The sequence below is a fragment of the Natrix helvetica genome, assembly GCF_964273705.1.
Source record: "Natrix helvetica genome assembly, chromosome: W".
Taxonomy (NCBI): Eukaryota; Metazoa; Chordata; class Lepidosauria; order Squamata; family Natricidae; genus Natrix; species Natrix helvetica.
In genome coordinates this window covers 76,131,356-76,154,043 of record NC_138555.1, presented here as the reverse complement: position 1 = coordinate 76,154,043, position 22,688 = coordinate 76,131,356, and the positions used below count along the sequence as shown (strand labels likewise).

The 22,688-nt window shown below is 47.0% G+C and overlaps 1 protein-coding gene across 1 annotated transcript in view; it reads right to left on the bottom strand.

The window, feature by feature from the left end:
* Positions 1 to 440: 440 nt before the first annotated feature.
* The window catches only part of LOC309400710 (multifunctional procollagen lysine hydroxylase and glycosyltransferase LH3-like), a 62,747-nt gene continuing 40,499 nt past the window's right edge, over positions 441 to 22,688 (bottom strand). The window contains exons 8-19 of the mRNA XM_081969344.1: positions 21,957 to 22,058; positions 21,358 to 21,489; positions 17,001 to 17,122; positions 15,962 to 16,066; positions 15,727 to 15,852; positions 12,946 to 13,087; positions 12,124 to 12,237; positions 8,811 to 8,876; positions 8,612 to 8,716; positions 6,072 to 6,218; positions 3,708 to 3,833; positions 441 to 2,719 (exon numbers count right to left, since the gene is read on the bottom strand). Of these exons, the coding sequence (XP_081825470.1) occupies positions 2,564 to 2,719; positions 3,708 to 3,833; positions 6,072 to 6,218; positions 8,612 to 8,716; positions 8,811 to 8,876; positions 12,124 to 12,237; positions 12,946 to 13,087; positions 15,727 to 15,852; positions 15,962 to 16,066; positions 17,001 to 17,122; positions 21,358 to 21,489; positions 21,957 to 22,058 (1,443 nt within the window). The 3' untranslated portion in view covers positions 441 to 2,563. The remainder of the gene's footprint in view (positions 2,720 to 3,707; positions 3,834 to 6,071; positions 6,219 to 8,611; positions 8,717 to 8,810; positions 8,877 to 12,123; positions 12,238 to 12,945; positions 13,088 to 15,726; positions 15,853 to 15,961; positions 16,067 to 17,000; positions 17,123 to 21,357; positions 21,490 to 21,956; positions 22,059 to 22,688) is intronic.

The window sequence follows — 22,688 nt, the reverse complement described above, 5'->3', positions numbered from 1 at the left end:
CTTTTTTTGACAAAAAACGGGCCGGTTTTTTTTTTGCTTCCCCCCCCCTCCAGGAGCACTCTACAAGCCTCCTAAAGGCTATTCATGCCCTTTTTTGGAAAGAAAAACAAAAATGGGCCCATTTTCTCCAAAATCAGGGTATTTTGAGGAGGTTTGCACAGCACAAAAACTTTTTTAAAAAAATATTCCTCTTTAAAACCATGGTGCGTCTTATACTCCGGTGCGTCTTATACGCCGAAAAATAGGGTAGTCTTCATTAAAGATCTTCAAAGAATAGAGCGTCTCCTGCTAGACGTGTTCCAGGGCATTCTTCCTTGAGCTGCTAACCTCTAAAGTTTCTTCCAATGAACCTGACTAACCCAAAGTTCTTCGGCCAAAGGACACGGGTTGCGAAACTTCCGTTTCTCCCTTCTTTTTCGAGTGAAGCCGAGCGCGCTTGCCTCTTTTAAAACGGAGCTTTATTTAGTACGCCGTCCGACAGGAAATAATTTAAAGCACGCTTCGTACTGGACATGGCTAGCACCCTGCTGCCCCTCCCCATCCGCCCAGACCGCATAGCCCACGGTGTACAGTGTCGGGAGAGGCTACGCAAGGCGGCGAGCTCCCACCGAGAGCCACGAGGAATGGGAAGAAGCCAAGATGAGGATCTCTTAGCTATCAAATACATAGAAGTCAGCATGACGACCGCAAGACTTTTTAGCCGTGGGATTGTGCCCGTCATTAGAAAAATAAGATGTGAATGATGTCTCTGCTCCCATTACAGTGCTTAACATTCCTGGGAATTTGAAAATGCATCGAGAGCTTTTTTGGGGTGGGTGGGGCTGGAGTTGGCCTCCCATGTCCTCCTCCCTCCCTCTTTCCAGCCCAACCGAGCCAAGTGGCATGCCTATATTCTCTCTCTCCAGCATCAGGAATGAAGAAAAACCAATTCTATCTTGTCCTTGGGCGTCTTCTTTCTTCATTGCTTCCTTGGACTTTGAGTTGGTTTTTTTGTAAACAAAGAAAGAAGCCTCCCAGGACACAACTTCTGGCCCTGTCCTGATCTTCTCGTGCACGGGAGTTGGGCTGAAGCCCCCTTCTTGTTTCAAATCTTGAGTCCCCCCACTCTTCCAAAATCAAATTCGGAGAGAACCTGGCAGATTGTAGCTCAAGGAAGGGGTTTGGCAGAAAATCAGGAGCGGAAGAGAAAATCTGGAATTCTGGACAGGCTTCTATCCATCTTGTGGTGTTGGAGAAGACTGCAAGGAGATCGGTTCTGAAAATTCTGAAGGAGATGAACCTTCACTGTTCGTTGGAAAGCCAGAAGCTGTAGCTCTTGTCTTTTTAACAAGGGATTGGACAATCATTTTGTCTGAAATGGCGTAGGGTTTCCTGCTTGAGCAGAGGGTTGGACTAGAAGACCTCCATAGTCCCTTCCAACTCTGTTACTCTGTAGTTCAAATACTTTGGCCGCCAAACAAGAAGAAAAGACTCTGTTAAAAAGGCTCTGATGTTGGGAAAGACAGAGGATGAAATAGAAGTAGCACTTAGACTTATATACCGCTTCACAGTGCTTTCTAGCCCTCTCTAAGTGGTTTACAGAGTCAGCACATTGCCCCCAACAATGTTGGGTCCTCATCTTACCCACCTTGGAAGGATGGAAGGCTGAGCCAATCTTGAGCCTGGTGAAATTCGAACTGCCAGATTGTAGTCAGCCGGCAGTCAGTAGAAGTAGCCTGCAATACTGCATTCTAACCACTGTACTACCACGGTTCTTATAGTCCTCAGCTGCATCACTGTTTGGTTTGGTGACAGCAGGGCCTCAGACAGAAAGTCCATACAGAGAGTGGTGAGGACAGCAGAGAAGATTATAGGAAGCCCAATTCCCGTTATTCAGGATACCGCTTATAAGAGCTACGTGCTTAGAGCTCGAAGCATTGTTAGAGACCCCACATACCCACTTTATGGTTTGTTGCTCCCCTCTGGGAGGAAGTCACTTTGAATGGTCCCTAAACCGCGGCTCATCAAAAGGTTAGATGATGTCATCAACGCAATGAACAAGAATTTGGACAAACTCCAGGAGGGTGGGGCGTGGCATGCTATTGTCCACGAGGTCGCAAAGAGTCGGATGCAGTGTAGCAACCAAACAGCCACCTCCAATACATTCTGTGGAGAGACTTAGCCCAACAATGCTCATCCTCTTTGGGGTGGTAAGAATTCTTTAGGGGCGGAACCGCACAGACAGGGCTCGGAGCAGATCCGGATCAAGTAACGACTGGCCGAAGAGTGGAATAACCTCTGTGTTTCTCCAATCTTGGGACAACGGGAGACGAGGGGAAAGAAGGGCAACAGTGGCTCTTGATGCTAGTGGTGACCAATGAGGAAGGGCGGAGCAGTAAGACGAGTCCATTTGCGCTTGGAAACCAGTTGTCACTTTCTCTGCTTTTGAAGGCACTTAGTGGCAATGAAGCTGGAGAGAGAGAGAGAGAGTCCCCTCTTTTCGGCACCTCTCCTCATGCTCTGGCCGCCATGGTGCCCTCAACGACCATGGGCCGGGGGGAGGGGGAGCCAGGAGATGCCAGCGTTAGGGGTCCACAAAGGAAACCATGATGTAGCGAGTGCCCCAAGTGGTGGGCAGACCTTCGTGATAGTGGGTGAGACGTCCTGGGTGGATCAGGCTCCAGCCCTTGCGGGGAGATTCCACTTTGCAATTGTAGCGGAGAAATCGGCAGCCGCCTCCCTAGGGGGGGAGCAAAGAGAACCGGTTTAGAGAGACAAGAGACCAAATGATCATACATTTATATTTAGAGGCACCGCAGGGCAGTTCTTCACTGTTTCCAGGGTGGGCCAGGTCTAAGCACCCCGCGAGCTAGATCCGGCCCCAGGGCCTTGAGTTTGACACCCCTGGTTGATAGGCATTATGCAAAGATTAGGCCCTCTTGAGATGTCTATCATCCTGGAAAAAATGGAAGGAAAGAGAAGAAGGTAACCAGCAGCAAGCTAGATGGATGCCATGGCCTTGGGCGCACTATTGGAAGACCTGAAAGATCAGGTTGGAGAGTGACCATCCTGGAGAAGATCTAACTCTGTAGTTGTTAAGAATCAACACTGACCACATGGCCCATTATGCATCCATCAGGCAAATATAAACTTATGAATGTAGACAGATATACGTGTCCCAGGATAATGTTGCAGGAGGCAATCTGCAATCCACACCACAATGAACAAGGACACACATTCAATTTTTTGCAGCTACTAAGATTGTTGGACGAGCAGGCACAAAAACAGCAGGGATTGAAGCCTGGGAAACCTCATCAATCAACATAGAGGGCTGATTTACCACCAGCTTTTCAGGTACTTAGGATGGGAGGGCTTGGCAGCGCAAGCGAACAACAGCCAACAACTTGACCGCCAGCCATCAGCGCCCCAATCCACAAAGCCACACACGAGGGGCACCATTTGGGCACACACAACAGCCCAAAGCACACACACTGCGAGGGAGAAGTTCCCTGAAGATAGGCTCCAGCACGAGTCCAAAAGCTCAGAAGACAAAACCTCTTGTCCCGCGATTGACCCAGATTGGATCCCGAAACAGACACTTAGTTGGCGCAACGCAGCCAAGTTCAAATCAATTCACCCGTGAAACCCTAAGTCCCTTTCCTCATTCTCTTCACAGCCCCAAAGCATCCAAGACCAAGCCATGCAGAGGAGGATGCCTGATTACTCACCTTGTAATCGATCCCTTTGTGGTTAAGAGCAACATTGATGGTGAAAGTGGAAGAATCATGATGGGGGCGAAGAGAAGGCTGCTCGTCCGGACGGTATCGGACCATGAAGTTCATGATTGCGCGAGCCTGAAAACAGGAGATTGGAGTTAGCGCCTTCTGGGTGAAGGCAGGGCGGAGAATGGCACATTGTGTACACCCCTGTTCTGACCCAGCTTTCCAACCACGACTCCCTCTTCTTTATGGCAGCACCTGAGATATTGGAACACTGCTATCATGTCTCCCCTTGTCCTCCTTTTCATTAAACTAGACATACCCAGTTCCTGCAGCCGTTCTTCATATGTTTTAGCCTCCAGTCCCCTAATCCTCTTTGTTGCTCTTCTCTGCACTCTTTCTAGAGTCTCCGCATCTTTTCTACATCGTGGCAACCAAAACTGGATGCTGTATTCCAAGTGTGTCCTTGAAAACTGAAGTTTCCCCTAAGACACCCTTCCCCGATATCAAAACCTGGAATAGTTTTATGTCTAGTACATCTAGTGCGGCAAATGAAAACAATACCCAAAGGAAACAGATGTGGCCAACGGTGAAAAGGACACAGAACATTTTAGGAGAAGAATCTTAAACCTGATCTTTATAAAATGAGTTTGTATAACACTGTGATGGAGAACGTATGACATATGTATCACGCGGAGCTTTCTTTGTGGGGATGTGCGATGTCGCCAGCTGCTCTTCCTGATCTTTGCGTGTCCTGGAGCTCCGGAAACCAGTGTCATGTGCAAAGACCGGCTGGCCGGCGGGCATGTGCCTGCCGGAAACCTAAAGATGCAGGGGGCCAGCGTGCGCTTGTGTGCCAGTCAGCTGGTCTTCCAGCTTCCGGGTCTCCGGTGCTCGCGGGCATGTTTCAGTTTGGGCACTCGGCATTGAAAAGGTTCGCCATCACAGGTCTAGACTCACAATGGCGAACCTATGGCAAGCGTGCCAGAGGTAGCATGCAGCGCCCTCTCTGATGGCATGCAAGCCACCGCCCCAGTTCAGCTCTGCTGCGCATGCATGCGTGCCTCCCACCGGCTAGCTAGTCCACGGGTCTCTGCCGCAGGGGATGGGGCATGTGTGGAGAGTCACACGCACATGTGGGGGGGGCATGGGGTGTGCAGGGGGATCGTGCATACATGTGGGGGGCTGGGGATACTGTGCATGCGCAGGGAGGTGGGGCGCATGTGTGTGGGGGTGCACACATTGCATTTTGGGGGGTTTGGGGTGCATGCGCAGGAGCATTTTGGGCACTTGGTCCGGAAAACGTCAGCCATCACTGGTATAACACAACTAGCACTGATTTAACCCATTTAGGGGAGGGAGAGGATATTGCACATTACATTTAACCATAAATAAACCAGAAATGTTGTACTTGCCCAATGCTACCCTCCTTCCCCAATAAAAACGAAGTCAAACCAAACTTAAGTTTTATATACGCAAATCTAGCTGCTAGATCTGAATCTGACTACAGACGGTTGGTACAGGTGATCTTCAGGTTACAACGCCTTGTTCAGCAATCCGTCAAACTTGGGATAACCAGTGGTGGGCTTCAGAAATTTTAGCAAGGGATTCTCTGCCTTGTTGCTGGGTGGGTGTGGCCAGGGTGGGCGTGGCCTAGTTGGCCTTCTGCACCGGGGAGGGGCGTGTTTGCCCTCCCTGGGCTCCACAGGTTTTCCTCGAGCCTCCGGGAGGACGAAAACGGCCTCTCCAGGTTCTGGAGGCCCAAAATGGGCCCATTTTCGGCCTTCCCAAACTTCCGGTACACCCGTTTTTCGCTCTCCCCGAGCCTCCGCACGCACCCTGCACTTCACTGCATCCAAAACAGGCCGCGTGGGGACTTCTCGGTGGGGTGGGGTAGGGTGGACGGGGTCAGCCAAGAGTGGGATTTGGGGTTCTCCAACTGCACAGAATCTTAGCCAGAGATTCTCCCGGATCCCTGAAAACTCCCAGCAGCCCCCCGCTGGCAATAACCTGGAATGAGAGGAACTTACAACCGGTTCTCGGAGTTCCAGCTTTGTAGTCATCCTGTGATTTCAATGTCTGATGTTTCCTGCTGGCTTCTCCTAAGCAAAGTCAATGGGGAAGCCAGGAGGAAGTCAAAAGTGGCCGTCACATAAGATCCTCAACCACCCCAGTTATCCTCACTTAATGGTAACAACTGGAACTGCCGGAAGCAGTATTATTGTGACACAGTCACATGACAAATGTGGGGGGGGGGGAACAACCGTTGGGGCCCCAATTAATTTGTAGAAATGGCAAAAGACATCCTGTAGAATCTTCTGCTTCCTGTACCTACACTCGACCCGCAGTAACCTTCAGACATGGTGCTGTTACCTTGGTGTGGTAGCCCGGATAGAACTTTTCTGTGACCGGTGCAATGTAGTCCTGCAAGAACTGCAGCCACTCCTTCTCAAAGCCGATTTGGTTCATGTGAATGTCAACGGTGGGGACGTTCTCGTAGCCGCCAACCAGCCGAGTGTCCTAGGAGGGAGGTGCAGAATTTGAGGAATTGTGCTAGGATCTGAAAATAAGCTTGAGAGACAGAAGGGAGAGCCGTAGCCTAGGCCAGAGCTGTCAAATGCAAGGCGCGCGGTCCAGGTCTGGCCCGCGAAGTGGTCGGATCCGGTCCGCGGGGCCATCCTAGAAAATGCAAGGGACCGGCCCGTATTGCTTCAGCCTGATCTACCCAATGCGAAGAGGAAACATGCCAGCAGTTTGGGAAGTGGCGTCAAGCTGGCCACGCCCAGCCAGTTGGTCACATCCACCCAGTTACCCATGTCCAGTGAGTGGTGTCAAGATGGCCACATCCATCCAGTCGACCACGCCCCCCTTCCCCCAAGGTCAACCACAGTCCTAATGCAGCCCTCAATGAAATTGAGTTTGACACCCCTAGCCTCGTTGGTGGTCAGATAAGGCAGCGGCCCCCAACCTTTTGGTTCAGAGGTGGGTTCCTACCGGTTGGGTCGGGTTCGGCCGAGTAGGTAGTAACTCAGCCGCCCACACCCCCGAACCGGTTCTATCTTGTTTTTTGCTTCTGCGCATTCTGTCCAAAGCGCACGCCCAAAGCGTATTCCTGAGCGAACCAGCAGTAAAAGAATCCAGAACCCACCCCATGACTGGTTCCATGGAAAGCAGATCAGAAGAGGCATGGTATTGTATGCTGCCTGCATCCCGCACATGGGGCTTCGCTTAGTTGTACAGCCCAGGTTCTGGCATGCTGTGGGCCGGTGCCGTACTACGGATTGGGGACCCCTGAGACAAAGGAAATCTGAATCCAGAGTAGGAATGGCCATGGAGAAAGTATCTCAGTGCTGACCCTCCCTAGTTCTCTGGAACGTAAAGACAGAGGAGGAGGAAGCACTTTCAAACATGGAAGATTCGCTTACTTTCATTTTACAATAAAAGTCATGCTTGACTCTCCTACACATACGCCTTCGTAAGCCAACAACAGAAACAGAGAGGAGGGTGGGTAGATTTAGAATTCAAGGGAGGGAATTGTGAAATGTAAGCGCTGACTGTCGTCTGGCAATGTCCCGATGCCCCAGGTCAAAAGATCGTTTCCCCAAAATCGATCAATTGATTAGTAGACAGTGAATGGGGGGAACGGGGATTTTAACTCCTTCGCGTGCGAAAACTTCAGATCTGGCTTCACTTCTTCTCTGCCTATTTGGAATTATCAGTTAAGATTCTCTTGATAAAATAATGTCCCACCAGTTTCTTTGGTTGCTTGCGCCAATGAGATGATTGACAATAATATTAGTATTCGTGATTTTGGTTTGGTTTCCTAATCTGGACTACCTCAAAGGTTGCCAGGAATGTAACATCTAGGAAATGGAAGATTGTTCAGGAACTGGACCAAGCCAGTTTTCTACAAATAATCCACCTTCAAACCGGGAGACCGATGGCTTTTTTTTTTCATTTGTGTGCCTCACTCATTAAAGTCCTCCAGGTTAAGTACGGTCTCCCTGTCTTGTAAGCAAGAAATTCCATGAATTATGGAGTCTGTCCTTTCATCACTGCTGATTCTTCTTCCAATCTTCATATTGTGGGGGTGGATAAGAGGTGGGCTTGGAGGCACCTTACATCTAGTGTTCCTCCATCCTCATAGCATGCTCCATTTTATACGCCTGGCCCATAGGAGGAAAAGGGCCAAAAACAACTGTGGCCATGACTGTGTGTATATGAAGCACAACTCTTGTTTTACATCCACCACACAATAAAAAAGTAGTCACCATCTTGATTTCTTTTGACCTTTCTGTGAACTGTTCTACTCCTCAATTAGGCCTTCTTCTAACATTCAGAGTTCCAATTGTTTCTGTTGTAAGGTCCCTCATGAGTTTACAAGTCTTCTTTGACTCTCTTCCCAACTCTCCTCAAACCAGTGGTGCTATTCAGCCAGTTCTATCCGGTTTGGATGAACCGGTAGCAGTGGCGTCGGGAGGCTCCGCCCAAATGCCTGGACGTCAGAGGTGGGATGCTCCCGGTTTGGCCCGGTTCGGGCGAACCGGTAGTGGTGATTTGGCCTGGGTCGCAGAACCGGTAGCGAGCCAGGCCAGCCACGCCCCTGAACTGGTTTCCCGGTCTCTTCTGCCATTGCTGGCATATTTCTGCACCTGCACAGAACTATTCACAGTCAACTGCGCATGCGCAAGAAACACACAGTGTAAAGTGAACCAATACTAACCAGTATAGGAACCCACCCGTCGAACGTCATCATGTCCCATTTTTGACATTCTGCACATTTGCTACCGGTTCGTTCACATTTGCGAACCGGTAGCGAAAGTAAGTTGATTTCACCACTGCCTCAACCCTCTTCCAAATGAAGCAACCTGAACGATCATCTTGGCGGAGGAAAAAGGTTAGGATGGACTCACTTCATGTTTTCCTCCAGACCACCGGCCGAAGTGTTCCGCCTCTTCCACCAGATCATCGCACATCTGATCGGTGAAGACCGGAAACCAGTAAACATCAGGGCAAGGCTGACAACAGGAAGAAGAAACAGTGAGCCCAGGAAGTTTGAGAGAGCAAAGAAGTCAACAACTCAAGAGGACCAGGGAAAAGGGAGACGGTCACCTGTTCAAAAAATTCTCCCTCAAGAACGCGTGAGTAGTTCTCGTGGATATATTTCTCCTGCCAGTCCTGTCCAGGAAGAAAAGGAACAAACAGAAAACAGAGTCATGTAGAGTTATCGGGAATATTTAAGAAGTGCATCTCCTAATCTAATGCGTGACAGGCAATCCAGTCCTGGAGTAAACGTTTCATTTCTAAAACTCGCCATCATATTTCCGCCATAGAATAGAATAGGGAAGAATGGAATGGAATGGAATAGGAAAGGGAAGGGAAGGGAAGAATGGAATGAATGGAATATGGAAGGGAAGGGAAGAATGGAATAGAATAGAATAGAATAGGAATGGAATAGGAATAGAATAGAATAGGAAAGGGCAGAATGGAATAGAATGGAATAGAACAAACAGAACAAAACAGGAACAGAATAGAATAGGAATAGAATAGAATAGGAATAAGAATAGGAATAGAACAGAACAGAATAGAATAGGAAAGGGCAGAATGGAATGGAATAGAAAAAGAACAGCAATAGAATAGAATAGGAATAAGAATAGGAATAGAATAGAACAGAATAGAATAGGAAAGGGCAGAATGGAATGGAATAGAACAGAACAGCAATAGAATAGAATAGGAATAAGAATAGAATAGAATAGGAATAGGAATAGAACAGAGTTGGAAGTGACCTTGGAGGTCTTCTAGTCCAACCCCCTGCTTAGGCAGGAAACCCTACATCACTTCAGACAAATGGTTATCCAACATCCTCTTTAAAAACTTCCAGAGTTGGAGCATTCACAACTTCTGGAGGCAAGTTGTTCCACTGATTAATTGTTCTAATTGTCAAGAAATTTCTCCTTAGTTCTAAATTGCTTCTTTCCTTGATTAGTTCCCACTCACTGCTTCTTGTCCTGCCCTCAGAGGCTTTGGAGAATAGCTTGACTCCCTCTTCTTTGTGGCAACCTCTGAGATATTGGAACAATGCTATCATGTCTCCCCTAGTCCTTCTTTCTCTTAAGCTAAACATACCCAGTTCCTGCAACTATCTTCATATGTTTTAGCCTCCAGCCTCCTAATCATCTTTGTTGCTCTTCTCTGCACTCTTTTTAGAGTCTCCACATCTTTTCTACATCGTGGCGACCAAAACTGAATGCAGTATTCCAAGTGTGGCCTTACCAAGGCCTTATAAAGTGGTATTAACACTTCACGTGATCTTGATTCTATCCCTCTGTTTATGCAGCCTAGAACTGTGTTGGCTTTTTTGGCAGCTGCTGCACACGGCTGGCTCCTATTTAAATGGTTTTCCACTAGGACTCCAAGATCCCTCTCACAGTTACTACTATTGAGCGAGGTACCACCTATACTGTACCTGTGCATTTTGTTTTTCTTGCCTAAATGTAGAACCTTACTTTTTTCACCGTTGAATTTCATTTTGTTAGATAGAGCCTAATGTTCAAGTCTGTCAAGATCCTTCCATATCTTTAGCCTATCTTCTGGAGAGTTGGCTATTCCTGCCAGCTTGGTATCATCTGCAAATTTGATGAGTTCCCCATCTATCCCCTCGTCCACGTCATTGATGAAGTTGAAGAGTAAAGGCATAAAAAAGAGCCTTGGGGTACTCAAGTGGGGTACTTCCTCAAACACTTTTTGAAACTCTGAAACTACAATTCCCAGAATTCCCTGATGGTGTTTGGACATTGTGGGAAACTCAAGAGATAGCTACTCTGGGAGTATATCTGGATTTCCCAACATGCCATGGAAATTGCAAGGGTAGTTCCATCAACAAAAATTTCTCACCCCTCCAGAAAAGTCCTCCCTATGATGTCTCCCTTGGACTCCAACTCCGACTCTTCCTCAAGGGAGAATGAGCTCATTCTTGGCAAATCAGGAACGGAGTTAGTTACTGACTGAATGGCCAGCAGAAAGAGAATGATAGGCTTTGGCTAGGGACAGCTTGCAGGCCAGTGAAGAGGAGGGGGAGGAGTTGCCTGCCCTGGTAGACCTCAGAGCACGCAGGGCAGAGAAACGGAGGTCTGCCAGATAGCTTGGGAGAAGGCCCTAACCCTCCACTGGGAAGCTACCGTATTTTTCGGAGTATAAGACGCACCTTCCCCCCCCCCCCCCAAAGAGGGTGAAAATCTGGGTGTGTCTGGGTACACTGAATACAGCATTTTTGGCCTCTTGAAACCCCGCCCCCTTCACAAAAATGGACGTGCAGAGGTTTGGGAGGCCTGCAAAGTGCTCCTGGGGGCTGGAGGGGGCAGAAACGAAGTGCTTTTTGCTCATTTCTGTCCCCCCCCCCCAGCCCCCAGGAGCACTCTACAAGCCTCCTAAAGCCTATGCATGCCCTGTTTTTTGCAAAAAAACCAGGGCTGTTTTTGTTAAAAACAGCTCATTTTTCGCTCCCCCCCCCCGCCTCAGTCCCCAGGAGCACTTTGCAAGCTTCTCAAACTCTCTGCATGCCCTGTTTTTCACCAAAAACGAGGTGTGCAGAGAATTTGGGAAGCCTGCAGAGTGGGAAAATATTTTTTTTTTCAAAATTTACCTCTTCAAAATTTTGGTGCGTCTTATACTCCGATGCGTCTTATAGTCTGAAAAATACGGTATTTAACATGGCAGGCCAAGGGAGGCATTGCTGGGAACGACGTGTGTGGGTCGTGGCCATGCATTCGCTCCAGTGGTGGGTTTGGGGTGGTACGCCCCAGTACGGGCATACCGGTGGTAGCTGGGAGCAGCGGCCACCATGCCAGAATGGTGGCTCATTGGGCCCGCCCGCCCGCATTCCTTACCGCTTTTTGACTGAAAGGGCCACAATGTGCGGCACCTGTCCGACCTCCGCCGAGCAGCTGAGTGTCACTGGGCGGTGGTGTGCGCATGCTGCGCAGTGACAGTGCCCGACAAGCAAGCCCGGCCCCGTCGCAGCATACGGGTTGCGATGGGATCCGGAACCCACTACTGGTTTGCTCACGTTTACTGCTTGAGACTTTTGAGACTCTGAACTTCTGTCACACATGAGCTAACGTGGACGGACTCTCAGCTTTTGCCTGGGGGCTTTGTGTCCGTTTATGGGACTTACTTGTTTGAGCAGTTTGCTATTTGTTTTATCGACTACTTGGCCATTGCCCGAGGGATTAATCTGGGCTTGCTAGTGGTTGGCTTCATTTGGAACAGTTCCAAAGCGAGGTGAATACCAATAAAACTCTCCATAAACCACGCCAGCATGTGTGTGTGAGGGAATGGGGCAGCGCACTCCGGGATCTAAGGTGCAGGAGTGAATGTATGAGATTGAGAGAAAAGGATCCCATCCTGTGCAACTGGGCACACTCACCAAAGGATTTTCAGAAATCTGCCAGAGCTCAGGATGTAGGCGGGAGATGTTGTATCGAGTGGTGGAAAGGAGGCGTCCAAAATCGTCCCGGTTACTAATATGGAGAAAGATGCCCTGTGAAGGATAAAAAGATAAAGGTCATGGATCCCCTCGGAAATATGTGCTAGCCCTTCCGGGAGCGATGCTCATCTCTGTTTCAAAGCCGAAGAGCCAGCGCTGTCCGAAGACGTCTCCGAGGTCATGTGGCCGGCATGACTAAATGCCGAAGGTGCATGGAACGCTTGTTACCTCCCCACCAAAAGTGGTCCCTATTTTTCCACTTGCATTTTTTACAGGCTTTCGAACTGCCGTTGTAACTTCGAACGGTCACTCAACAAATGGTTGTAAGTTGAGAACTGCCGCATTTAGCGCCCTTCCAACTTTGCATGTTTGCTAAAACATTGGTTCTCAACTTAAGACTTCTGTAATACACTTATATCTATCGATCTATAAAAACGTGTATGTGTGTGTGTGTTCTGTTAAGATACAGCCTGTTGTGCCTTAAAATGGCTTCTACTGTACTGCCGTAAAATGGCTTCTACTGTCCAGTGCAGTGGAGTTGCCATGGTAATGGCTTCGCAGTACTCCACAAGGGGGCTCCCTCTGGTAAGGGGGAAAATCCAACATTAGAAATTATGTTTGGTCTGGATATTTCCCTCCTATAAATAAATACCCAGGCAACGCCAGGTTATTGGCTAGTTATCAATATAAAATTCTATAAACAATTTTTTAAGAACTTTGTTCTTTTGACTGAGCAGGTTGTAAGAAAGCAACAACTCTCACCTTCTCCCGCACACTTTTACAAAAGGCCATATCCGGATCCGTGTCCTCCAAGGTGAAAATATTGCGTTGGGGCAACTCTTGCCTTAAGATCTCCCCTTTCAACAGATAGGCCTGAGAGATATAGGGCACGTTCCAGACTCCACTGCAATAGGGGGGAAAAGCACCATGAGAATCTGTAGTACCATAAACAAGGCGGCAGGTATGGAGATCGGAAAATTAAAGAGAAAAAAAAATAACGTTTTTCCTGGTTTGGATTATGCCAAGGAGTATTCAGTCCAAAATTCCAGATGCAACATGGCTTCTTGGAAGATCGGAGGGAGGGATATGGGTGAAAGCCATCTCCTTCTGTTGCCTCCCAAGAAAATTAAGAAGATGATTAGGGGAACTGTTTTTAAATTTAACTTATGGGGTATTTCTTAGGGGTTTTTTAAAACTATATTTTAGATACTTTACTTAGATGTACAGTTCTTTTTAATCTCCTCCATAACTATTTAACTATTTAACTATTTAATTATTTAATTATTCATGTTATGTATTTTTATGTATTGACTGTACACCGCCCCGAGTCCCTTCTGGGAGAGGGGGCGGTCTATAAGCACAAATAAAGTAAAGTAAGTAAAGATGAGAAGAGAAGAGGATTTGATGGAATGAGATAAGATGATAGAAGAGAAGACGATTTCATAGAATGAGATAAAATGATAAGATGATAGATGAGAAGAGAAGAGGATTTGATGGAATGAGATAAGATGATAGATAAGAGAAGAGAGAGAAGAGGATTTGATGGAATGAGATAAAATGATAAGATGATAGATGAGAAGAGAAGAGGATATGATGGAATGAGATAAGATGATAGATAAGAGAAGAGAGAGAAGAGGATTTGATGGAATGAGATAAGATGATAGATAAGAAGAGAAGGGGAGAAGGGAAGAGATTTGATGGAATGATATAAGATGAAAAATGACAGATGAGATGAGAAGAGATTTGATGGAATAAGATAAGATGATAGAAGAGAAGACGATTTGATAGAATGAGATAAAATGATAAGATGATAGATGAGAAGAGAAGAGGATATGATGGAATGAGATAAGATGATAGAGAAGAGAAGAGAAGAGAAGAGAAGAGGATTTGATGGAATGATATAAGATGATAGATAAGAAGAGAAGAGAAGAGGATTTGATGGAATAAGATGATAGATAAGAAGAGGAGGGGAGAAGGGAAGAGATTTGATGGAATGATATAAGATGAAAAATGGTAGATCAGATGAGAAGAGATTTGATGGAATGATATAAGATGATAGATAAGAAGAGAAGAGGATTTGATGGAATGAGATCAGATGAGAAGATATGAGATCAGAAGAGATTTGATGGAATGAGATAAGATGATAGATAAGATAAGAAGAGGAGAGGAGAAGGGAAGAGGATTTGATGGAATGAGATCAGATGATAGATAAGATGAGAAGAGGATTTGATGGAATGAGATAAGATGATAAGAAGAGAAGATTTGATGGAATGAGTTAAGATGACAAGATAATGAGATGAGATATCATAAGATGATAGATAATAGATAATTTTATTGTCATTTTTTTACTGGCCCACATTAAAAATGAAATTCTGTTGCCTGCTCTCAAGAGAAAGTGCATGTCTACCCAAACACATACATAATACACGTATATGCATGCTACCTACATACAATATGCTGACTCTGTAAACCGCTTAGAGAGGGCTGTAAAGCCCTGTGAAGTGGCATATAAGTCTAAGTGCTGTTGCTATTCTTCTCAAGCGCCAGAAATCTGCTTTAGCATAACATCTTGTAAGGATATGTGGAAGAGATGGAGCAAAGAGGAATGGGTCAGATAAGAGACGGCATAGCCCTCACCTAGACAGCAGGTAGAGCAAGAGGCTTGGAAAGGACCCTCCCTAGTTTATTGGTATGTAAAGGAGACAGTGGGAGATTTGTACTTTCAGACCTGTAGGATTTTGCTAACTAGCCATACCATAGAGTGAGATCGTGGAAGAGTTGTACTTTCAGACTTACGGAATTCTAATAATTAGCCTCACAATAAAGCAAAATTCGGTCATCTGGTCATATTTCTTGTCTGGTCTACATGGGAAGGCTGACATGTGTGGTTGACTTGTAGAAGACTTCAGCTCTGCAAAAGCCACCTTCCTGCTCAACCTGTTCTGATCGATGCTTCCCCAAGGGCGTGAAGCAAACTCCTGGTCCCGACAAAACCCCCTTTTACTAATTGACTGTGAATTCTGCTCATTCACCTCCAGCAAAGTCTTTGGAGGGAGATTTACAGTCACAGGCCTTCTCTAGCTTGGAGAGCTGCCAGGCCAATCTCTGCAAAACCTGGCCAGGAGCCACGGAGAGTCACAAACTAATTAAGTGAACTAATTGTCTCCTGCAAACTCCACTCCCCTTTCGCTCCTCTTTTATTCCCTCTGGGAGGGGGCATTCATCGTCCACCTGTGGCCTTACTCCCAAGTCGACCCTTGTTCTTTAGCTGTTCCCTATGTCTGGCAACTCTGCACATGCGCACACTGGGGACAGGCTCCAGCTGTTCTTCTGCCCCACTGATGTCTGGCTCTGAAGGCAGCTGATCACTGGCATACGGCTCTGGCCCCATCTCTGCCTCCGACACAGAGCCCTCATCAGAGCCTTCCCCAGACTCCAGGACTGGCCCATGTTCCTCCCCAACCTCCTCACTGTCCGAATTTGCTGCCAGCTCCGCTGGTGGCCCACAACACAACCATCCATCTGCTTCAAGTTCCCACTTACATTCTCTTGCCTTGCACCAATTCCACGTAGTCCTCTGAGCGGGCGTAATAGTCATCGGGGCTCAGGGCACCCCAAAAGTTGGACCAAAGCTTGCCGTAACGAGACACCATGGGAGCAATCACATACCTGGATGGTTGCAGAGGAGGAATAGAGAAATCAGGAGTGCAAAGGTGGGAGAAGTGATATGGCTTGCAGCTAGGCTGAGAGCTCGGGTAGGTGTGGAAGTACTGCTTACTTGTTCTCCTGCATAAGTATTTGCAGGATTTCGGGATTTGTCACCACCACGTCAGCATCGAGGCTGAAGTAATAGTCGCAGGTGGGATCCTGCCGGCACAGATCCCTGGGATGCAAAACAACAACAACAACAACAACAACGAAAGATGGATTAGAACTGTGTTTCTCAAACTTGCTAGCTGTAAGACGGGTGGGACTTCAGCTCCCAGAATTCCCCAGCCGGCCATGCTAGCTGGGGGAATTCTGGGATTTGAAATTCACCCACCTTAAAAAAGGGTCACAGTTAAGAAACGCTGGTGTCAGGCCTGTAGTTATGTTCTTTTTAGGATCTTTGGCCTGCCACACTTTCTATTATTTTCCTATGCTGTTTCATTAGGGTAGTAGTTGGGAGGGGGGAATAGAAAGGAGTAGGATTGTGGAATGTTTTGTTGTCATTCTTTTATAGAAGCTCAAGGTCATCTTTTGGCTCTGCACCTCGACACCTGACCGGAAGCAGAGGGGTGTAGATGCCAGCGTGGAAGATGATGATTGGAACACGTGATGGATTGTGGGTGCGAGGATAAGATCATGAACTTTCAACTGGGAGGAATTCCAGGAAGAGAATCAGAGTTGGAATTCCACAGAAGTGCTAACATGCCTGTATGATTAAATTGGAACTTTTAAGGATGATTCTGCCTTGGTCTCTGATTGATTTCATGCATGGTATTTAGAACGCTGACAGCTGGATTAAAACATTGATGTTTGCTGCCCATTTCTCTCCGCCAATCGAACACAGGAGACCTTGCACTGCTTTCGTGCCACTGTCGTTAAGGAAATCACTGCAGTTGTGAAATCAGTGACACGGTTGTTAAAGTGAATCTGGCTTCCCCGTTGACTTGGCTTGTCGGGAAGAACGCAAAAGTCGATCACGTTGCAATCCCGGGACATTGCAACCGTCATAAATACGAACCAGTTGTAACCCTAATCCTAACCTGAAAAAGCACCTTTGGAACAACCGTGAACGGGATGATTGAAAATCTCTTACACTATTATTTACTTACATAGCCATATCTCGGGCTTCCCCCTCGCTCAGATCTTCCTCCGGCCCTATCAGTTTGATGGTGTCAAAGGCCTTGCGAATTTGATCCCATTCGGCTTGGATGTGGGGCTCGTGGTACACCTCCTGGAAAAATGTCAGGCGGGTTTATTAATGAGCAGACAAGATGGAGGGGAAGCTCAGGGTGTGAGTAAAGGAGGTGTAATGGCATCTGTGAATGATTTCAAGAGAGAGAAAAGAAGAGCCACAGACTACAATAATGATTTGCAGCCTCAACAACTTGAAGATGTATGCTGGCTGGGGAATTCTGGGAGATGAAGTCCAAATAAGTTGCTGAAGTTGCTTTTAAACTAGGCCAGACAAATGTTCAGCTAAGAGACAGTTGAGTCTGCGCAAGAAACAGGACGTGTCCACCAAATGTTGGAAATGTAATCAAATACCAGGCACGTCCTATCACATGTGGTGGATGTGTCCAAAAGCAAAAAAAAATTGGGACGAAAGTGCATACGTGGTTAGAAAAAATGTTAGGCAGCATATAGATGATAAACCATAGATTATAATTTGGCATAACACCAGAAAAATACGATAAAGAGAATGTATATTTAATATTACATGTTTTTTTTTTTGACAGCAGTAAGAATTGTATTTGCACAATACTGGAAAAACAAGGAAACAGCTACAAAAAAAGATATAATTAAAAAAAAATTAAGCTGTGCAGAAATGGATAGATTAACATTGAAGACAAAAGAAAAAGACACAGAATATTTTCAAACTTGGGACTTGTTTTGTCAATGGTTGGATAATAAGAGGTAGAAACTAGGAACTGAAAAAGCATGATTATGCAGACAAATTGACCAGACACTATGCTGTTCACTAAGCGCTTATTGTATGTAAACAGAAAATACTGTATATAAATACATTGAAAGAAAGGAAGGAAGGATGAAAGAAAGAACGAAAGAAAGAACGAAAGAAAGAACGAAAGAAAGAAAGAACGAAAGAAAGAACAAAAGAAAGAGTACATGGCAGACATCTAAGAAGCGTCCGTCACTTATTTCGAAGAGCCTTGGTGGCGCAGTGGTTAGAATGCAGTATTGCAGGATAATTCTGCCGACTGCCAGCAGTTCGATTCTCATCACCTCTAGGTTGACTCAGCCTTGTGTAAAATGAGGACCCAGACTGTTGAGGGCAATATGCCGACTCTATAAACCGCTTAGAGAGGACTATAAAGCACTGTGAAGCGATATAGGAGTCTAAGTGCTGTTTCTATTCTTCAATCGTAAATGTGAGCGAAGAAAGATGTACTTTGCACTAATGTAACCGTATACTAAAAGAGAGCGAGTACCCCTGAGTCTGCTTCCTGTCAGGACTACCTCGCAAGGTTGACAGGAAGGCAATGGAAATAATAGGAGGGCAACTTAAACCTACAAGCCCCTTTTCAACTCTCTTCCTTTTTAACCACATTGTATCCCAGCCAGCTGGGACCTGTTGTGGCCCATCATCGGCCAGTGGAGCTAGCAGCCGACTCGGACAGTGAGGAGGTTGGGGAGGAACACGGGCCAGTCCTGGAGTCTGGGGAAGCCTCTGATGAGGGCTCTGTGTTGGAGGCAGAGATGGGGCCAGAGCCGTATGCCAGTTATCAGCTGCCTTCGGAGTCAGATAGAAAACGCCGTGCAGCAGTTTCCAACTGCTGTGCAGTGATTTTTAATGTTATTTCAATTTATTTCCTGAAACTGTGAGGGTTTTCTTTTTAACTCCCGGTGCCTCTCGCTGCACAGCCTTTTAACACCAGAAGTCCTTCTTTAGCAAACTACCTAGCGACTGAACGTGGCACGCAAACCGTCCACGAACAAAATAGTTCCCAGAGACACCCGGTGAGCAGACTTTCGCATGGAACATTGTTCCGCCACTACGAGAACGCAGCCCTCCGCTTCCCGTCTCATCCCGCACTTCCGGTACTCCGAGGCGCTGACTCTGCCCACGTGCCGACTCTGCCCACGCGCAGATCTGCACGATCACTCCAGCATCCCCTACCGACTGCAACAATGCAAAGAGCAGTCGGGAGTGGGCTGCACTAGGTATCTCCCCGACTCGCCCCGGGAACAGTAGCCAGCCAGCCGGCCAGGCGGACGGACGGATGGGCCATCCCCTCCTCGGGTCGCACCTACCAGGCGGGCAGCCTCGGCCCAGGTGCGGTCCTTCTTCCTCTTGTCTTTCATGTTTGCATCTCATTGAGATGATTTGAGGGGGGCGGGGGCGGAATGGAATGTGCAGGGACGGGGCGGGGGGAAGGAGGGGGAGCCCGAGGATACGGTGACATGGAGTTCTAGAACCGCTGCATTCTAGAAGGGGCATGGGAGCGACAGGGCGGTGGAGGGCTGGGCCGTCTTGGGCTCGCACTCCCACATTGTGAAAAAAATTCAGGTGCTCAGACATGAAAATGTGCCGCTCAAACACTATACTTTTCCGTCCGCACTGGAAAAAAATTAGAGAGGACATTGCTTGGGAGTAAGGCCACAGATGGACAATGAATGGTCCCTCCCATAGGGAATAAAAGAGGAGCGAAAGGGGAGTGGAGTTTGCAGGAGACAATTAGTTCATTCCTGCCAAGTATTTCGGTGTCTGAAAGATATCGGCCTGGCAGCTCTCCAAGCCTGATAAAGGTGGGTAATTGTGAACCATCTTGAAAGACTGTGGGAGAGGAAAGACTTTGCTGGATTGGGATTCACTGTAATGTAAATAAAAGGGGTTTATCGGAATGAGGACTCGGCTTCGTGCTGCTGGGGAAGCCTAGGTCAGAACACAGCTGGGACCTTTCTACAAGCGAGAAATATTTGCTTACTTGAAATTTCATAGCACTCATTTGAATCGTTTTGTATTTTATGCTGTTGCGGACAGTCTCAATTTGCCAAGGGTAATTTTTTTTCCCCCTGTCCCTTTTGGAAATATGTTTCTATACTTCATTATATGTACGCTAAGCTTGGTTATTGTGCATTTTTAACGTTTTTTGGGGGAGATCTCCACAGATTTCAACTGTAGTATGCAGTGGAGTACCGCAACGCTCTGTTTTAGGCCCGGTATTCTTCAACATCTTCATCAATGATTTGGATGAGGGAATAAATGGGGAACTCATCAAATTTGCAGATGACACCAAGCTGGCAGGAATAGCCAACACTCCAGAAGATAGGCTTAAGATACAGAAGGATCTTGACAAACTTGAACATTGGGCACTATCTAATAAAATGAAATTCAATGGTGAAAAGAGCAAGGTTCTACATTTAGGCAACAAAAACGAAATGCACAGGTACAGTATACGTGGTACCTTGCTCAGTAGTAGTAACTGTGAAAGGGATCTTGGAGTCCTAGTGGACAACCATTTAAATATGAGCCAGCAGTGTGCAGCAGCTGCCAAAAAAGCCAACACAGTCCTAGGCTGCATCAACAGAGGATAGAATCAAGATCATGTGAAGTGTTAATACCACTTTATAAGGCCTTGGTAAGGCCACACTTGGAATACTGCATTCAGTTCTGGTCGCCACGATGTAAAAAAGATGTGGAGACTCTAGAAAGAGTGCAGAGAAGAGCAACAAAGATGATTAGGGGACTGGAGACTAAAACATATGAAGAACGGTTGCAGGGACTGGGTATGTCTAGTTTAATGAAAAGAAGGACTAGGGGAGACATGATAGCAGTGTTCCAATATCTCAGGGGTTGCCACAAAGAAGAGGGAGTCAAACTATTCTCCAAGGCACCTGAGGATAGAACAAGAAGCAATGGGTGGAAACTAATCAAGGAGAGAAGCAACTTAGAACTGAGGAGAAACTTCCTGACAGTGAGAACAATTAATCAGTGGAACAGAAATTGCCTCCAGAAGTTGTGAAAGCCCCAACACTGGAAGTCTTTAAGAAGATGTTGGATAGCCATTTGTCTGAAACGGTATAGGATTTCCTGCCTAGGCAGGGGGTTGGACTAGAAGACCTCCAATGTCCCTTCCATCTCTGCTATTGTATTGTATTATTGTATTGTATAACTGGGAGAGGGGGAAGCTAACATCTGTTCCCTATTCATTCCCGCTCGCCCCCGCCTCTCGGGGAGTCCAGGGTTACAACCTTTACAACAGATACCATGGCCAGCTGGGGATCTCATTCCCGCGACACACAGCAGAAAAGCAATCGGTAGCAAGGAAATTACTGAAATAAAGGAAGCCACAGGGAGGAAGTTGAGCAATCGCAGAAGTTCCCCATAACATAATGGCCCTCTACATTTGTGGGATGACCACTCTCATCCTCCCCAGCTGACAGGCCCAAGGGCTGATGGGAGTTGTGGTCTAAAGTCAAGGCGAGCTGTTTATCGGCTCAACTCACGTGGTTGTGAATGAAGAGGCTGAGGCGAGAATACGGGTAATCCAAAGTCAGAAGACGCTGAAGAAACTGAGGCAAGAACGGTATGGGCTTTTCAATAAAGACACCCAGCAGAACTCGTGGATATGACTCTTCCTGGCAATGGAAGACAGAAAAAAAAAGAGATACGTGTCTCAAAGCTTGGACCAGAGGTGACTAACTTTGGCAACTTTAAAGACTTGTGGACTTCAACTCCCAGAATTCCTCAGCCAACATGGCCGACGGAAGAATTCTGGGAGTTGAAGTCCATAAGTCTTAAAGTTGCCAAGGTCGGACACCTCTGACTTAGTTCCTTACCAAAACCAGTGGTGGTATTCTACCGATTTGGACCGGATCAGCCGAACCGGTAGCGGAAATCGCGGTTGGCCTCGCCCACTCACCCTGGCTCTACAGCATCCCATTTAGGCCCTTTTTCCGCCAAAAGCACATGCACAGAAGGCTGTGTATGCTCGCATTTGCGAAGCAGTAGGGAAGGTAAATGAATCCCACCCCTGACCAAAACCCCTTTGGGTTATATTCCTCCCCTACTTTCAAGCTCTACCAGGATACCCCCAGAGACTCACTGGTACGTCCGACAGATCCAGGAGGTCATCATCGCACACTTCGCAGCCCCCCTCGTATGTCCAAGCATTGGGGATGTAATTCCCCAAATAATTCAGCTGTAGCTGCATGGAGAGAAGGAAAATGTCAGTGAAAGATGGAATGAAGCTCAGTTGCACTAATACCTCCGAAACTGGATTCCGCTTTAGGGCTCTTAACAAGTGAGCAAGGAAGGAAGTGAATTTGAGATCTTTGGAGAGCAATTGTTGTCAGAACAAAGAGAAGTCTTGTTTAGCTTCCCACTCCCTGAAGAGATGGAAACTCAATACCAACTTCCTAAGTAGGCAAGTATGCACAGCCATTTAGCTATGGGCTGAAGAGGAAGAAGATCTGACTCATATATTACTATCTGGATACCCGTGCTTTGCGACGAAACTATGTGATCCGGCTATGCAGGAGAAATTTAGTTTACAATCCGTTGGCTCTTTGGTGGGGAGTGATTGAAACACATAAGAGAATATCACTCCCGCCGCCTTGAGTCCAAAAGCACTTCCATAAGCAGATGGTGTAGACATTTTGGTGAGGTATCGACGTTTAGTACTGTAAGGAGCCCCAGGCCACTCCTGAGTGAAAGAGTGGAATGTCTGCCAGTTTGAACTGAGGTAACGGAATGTGAAGCAATTGGCAATTGGAACATTCAGGTGGGAAGGGGGAGTTGAATGTCTAACTCCTTAGCATCAGAGTATGTTAATATA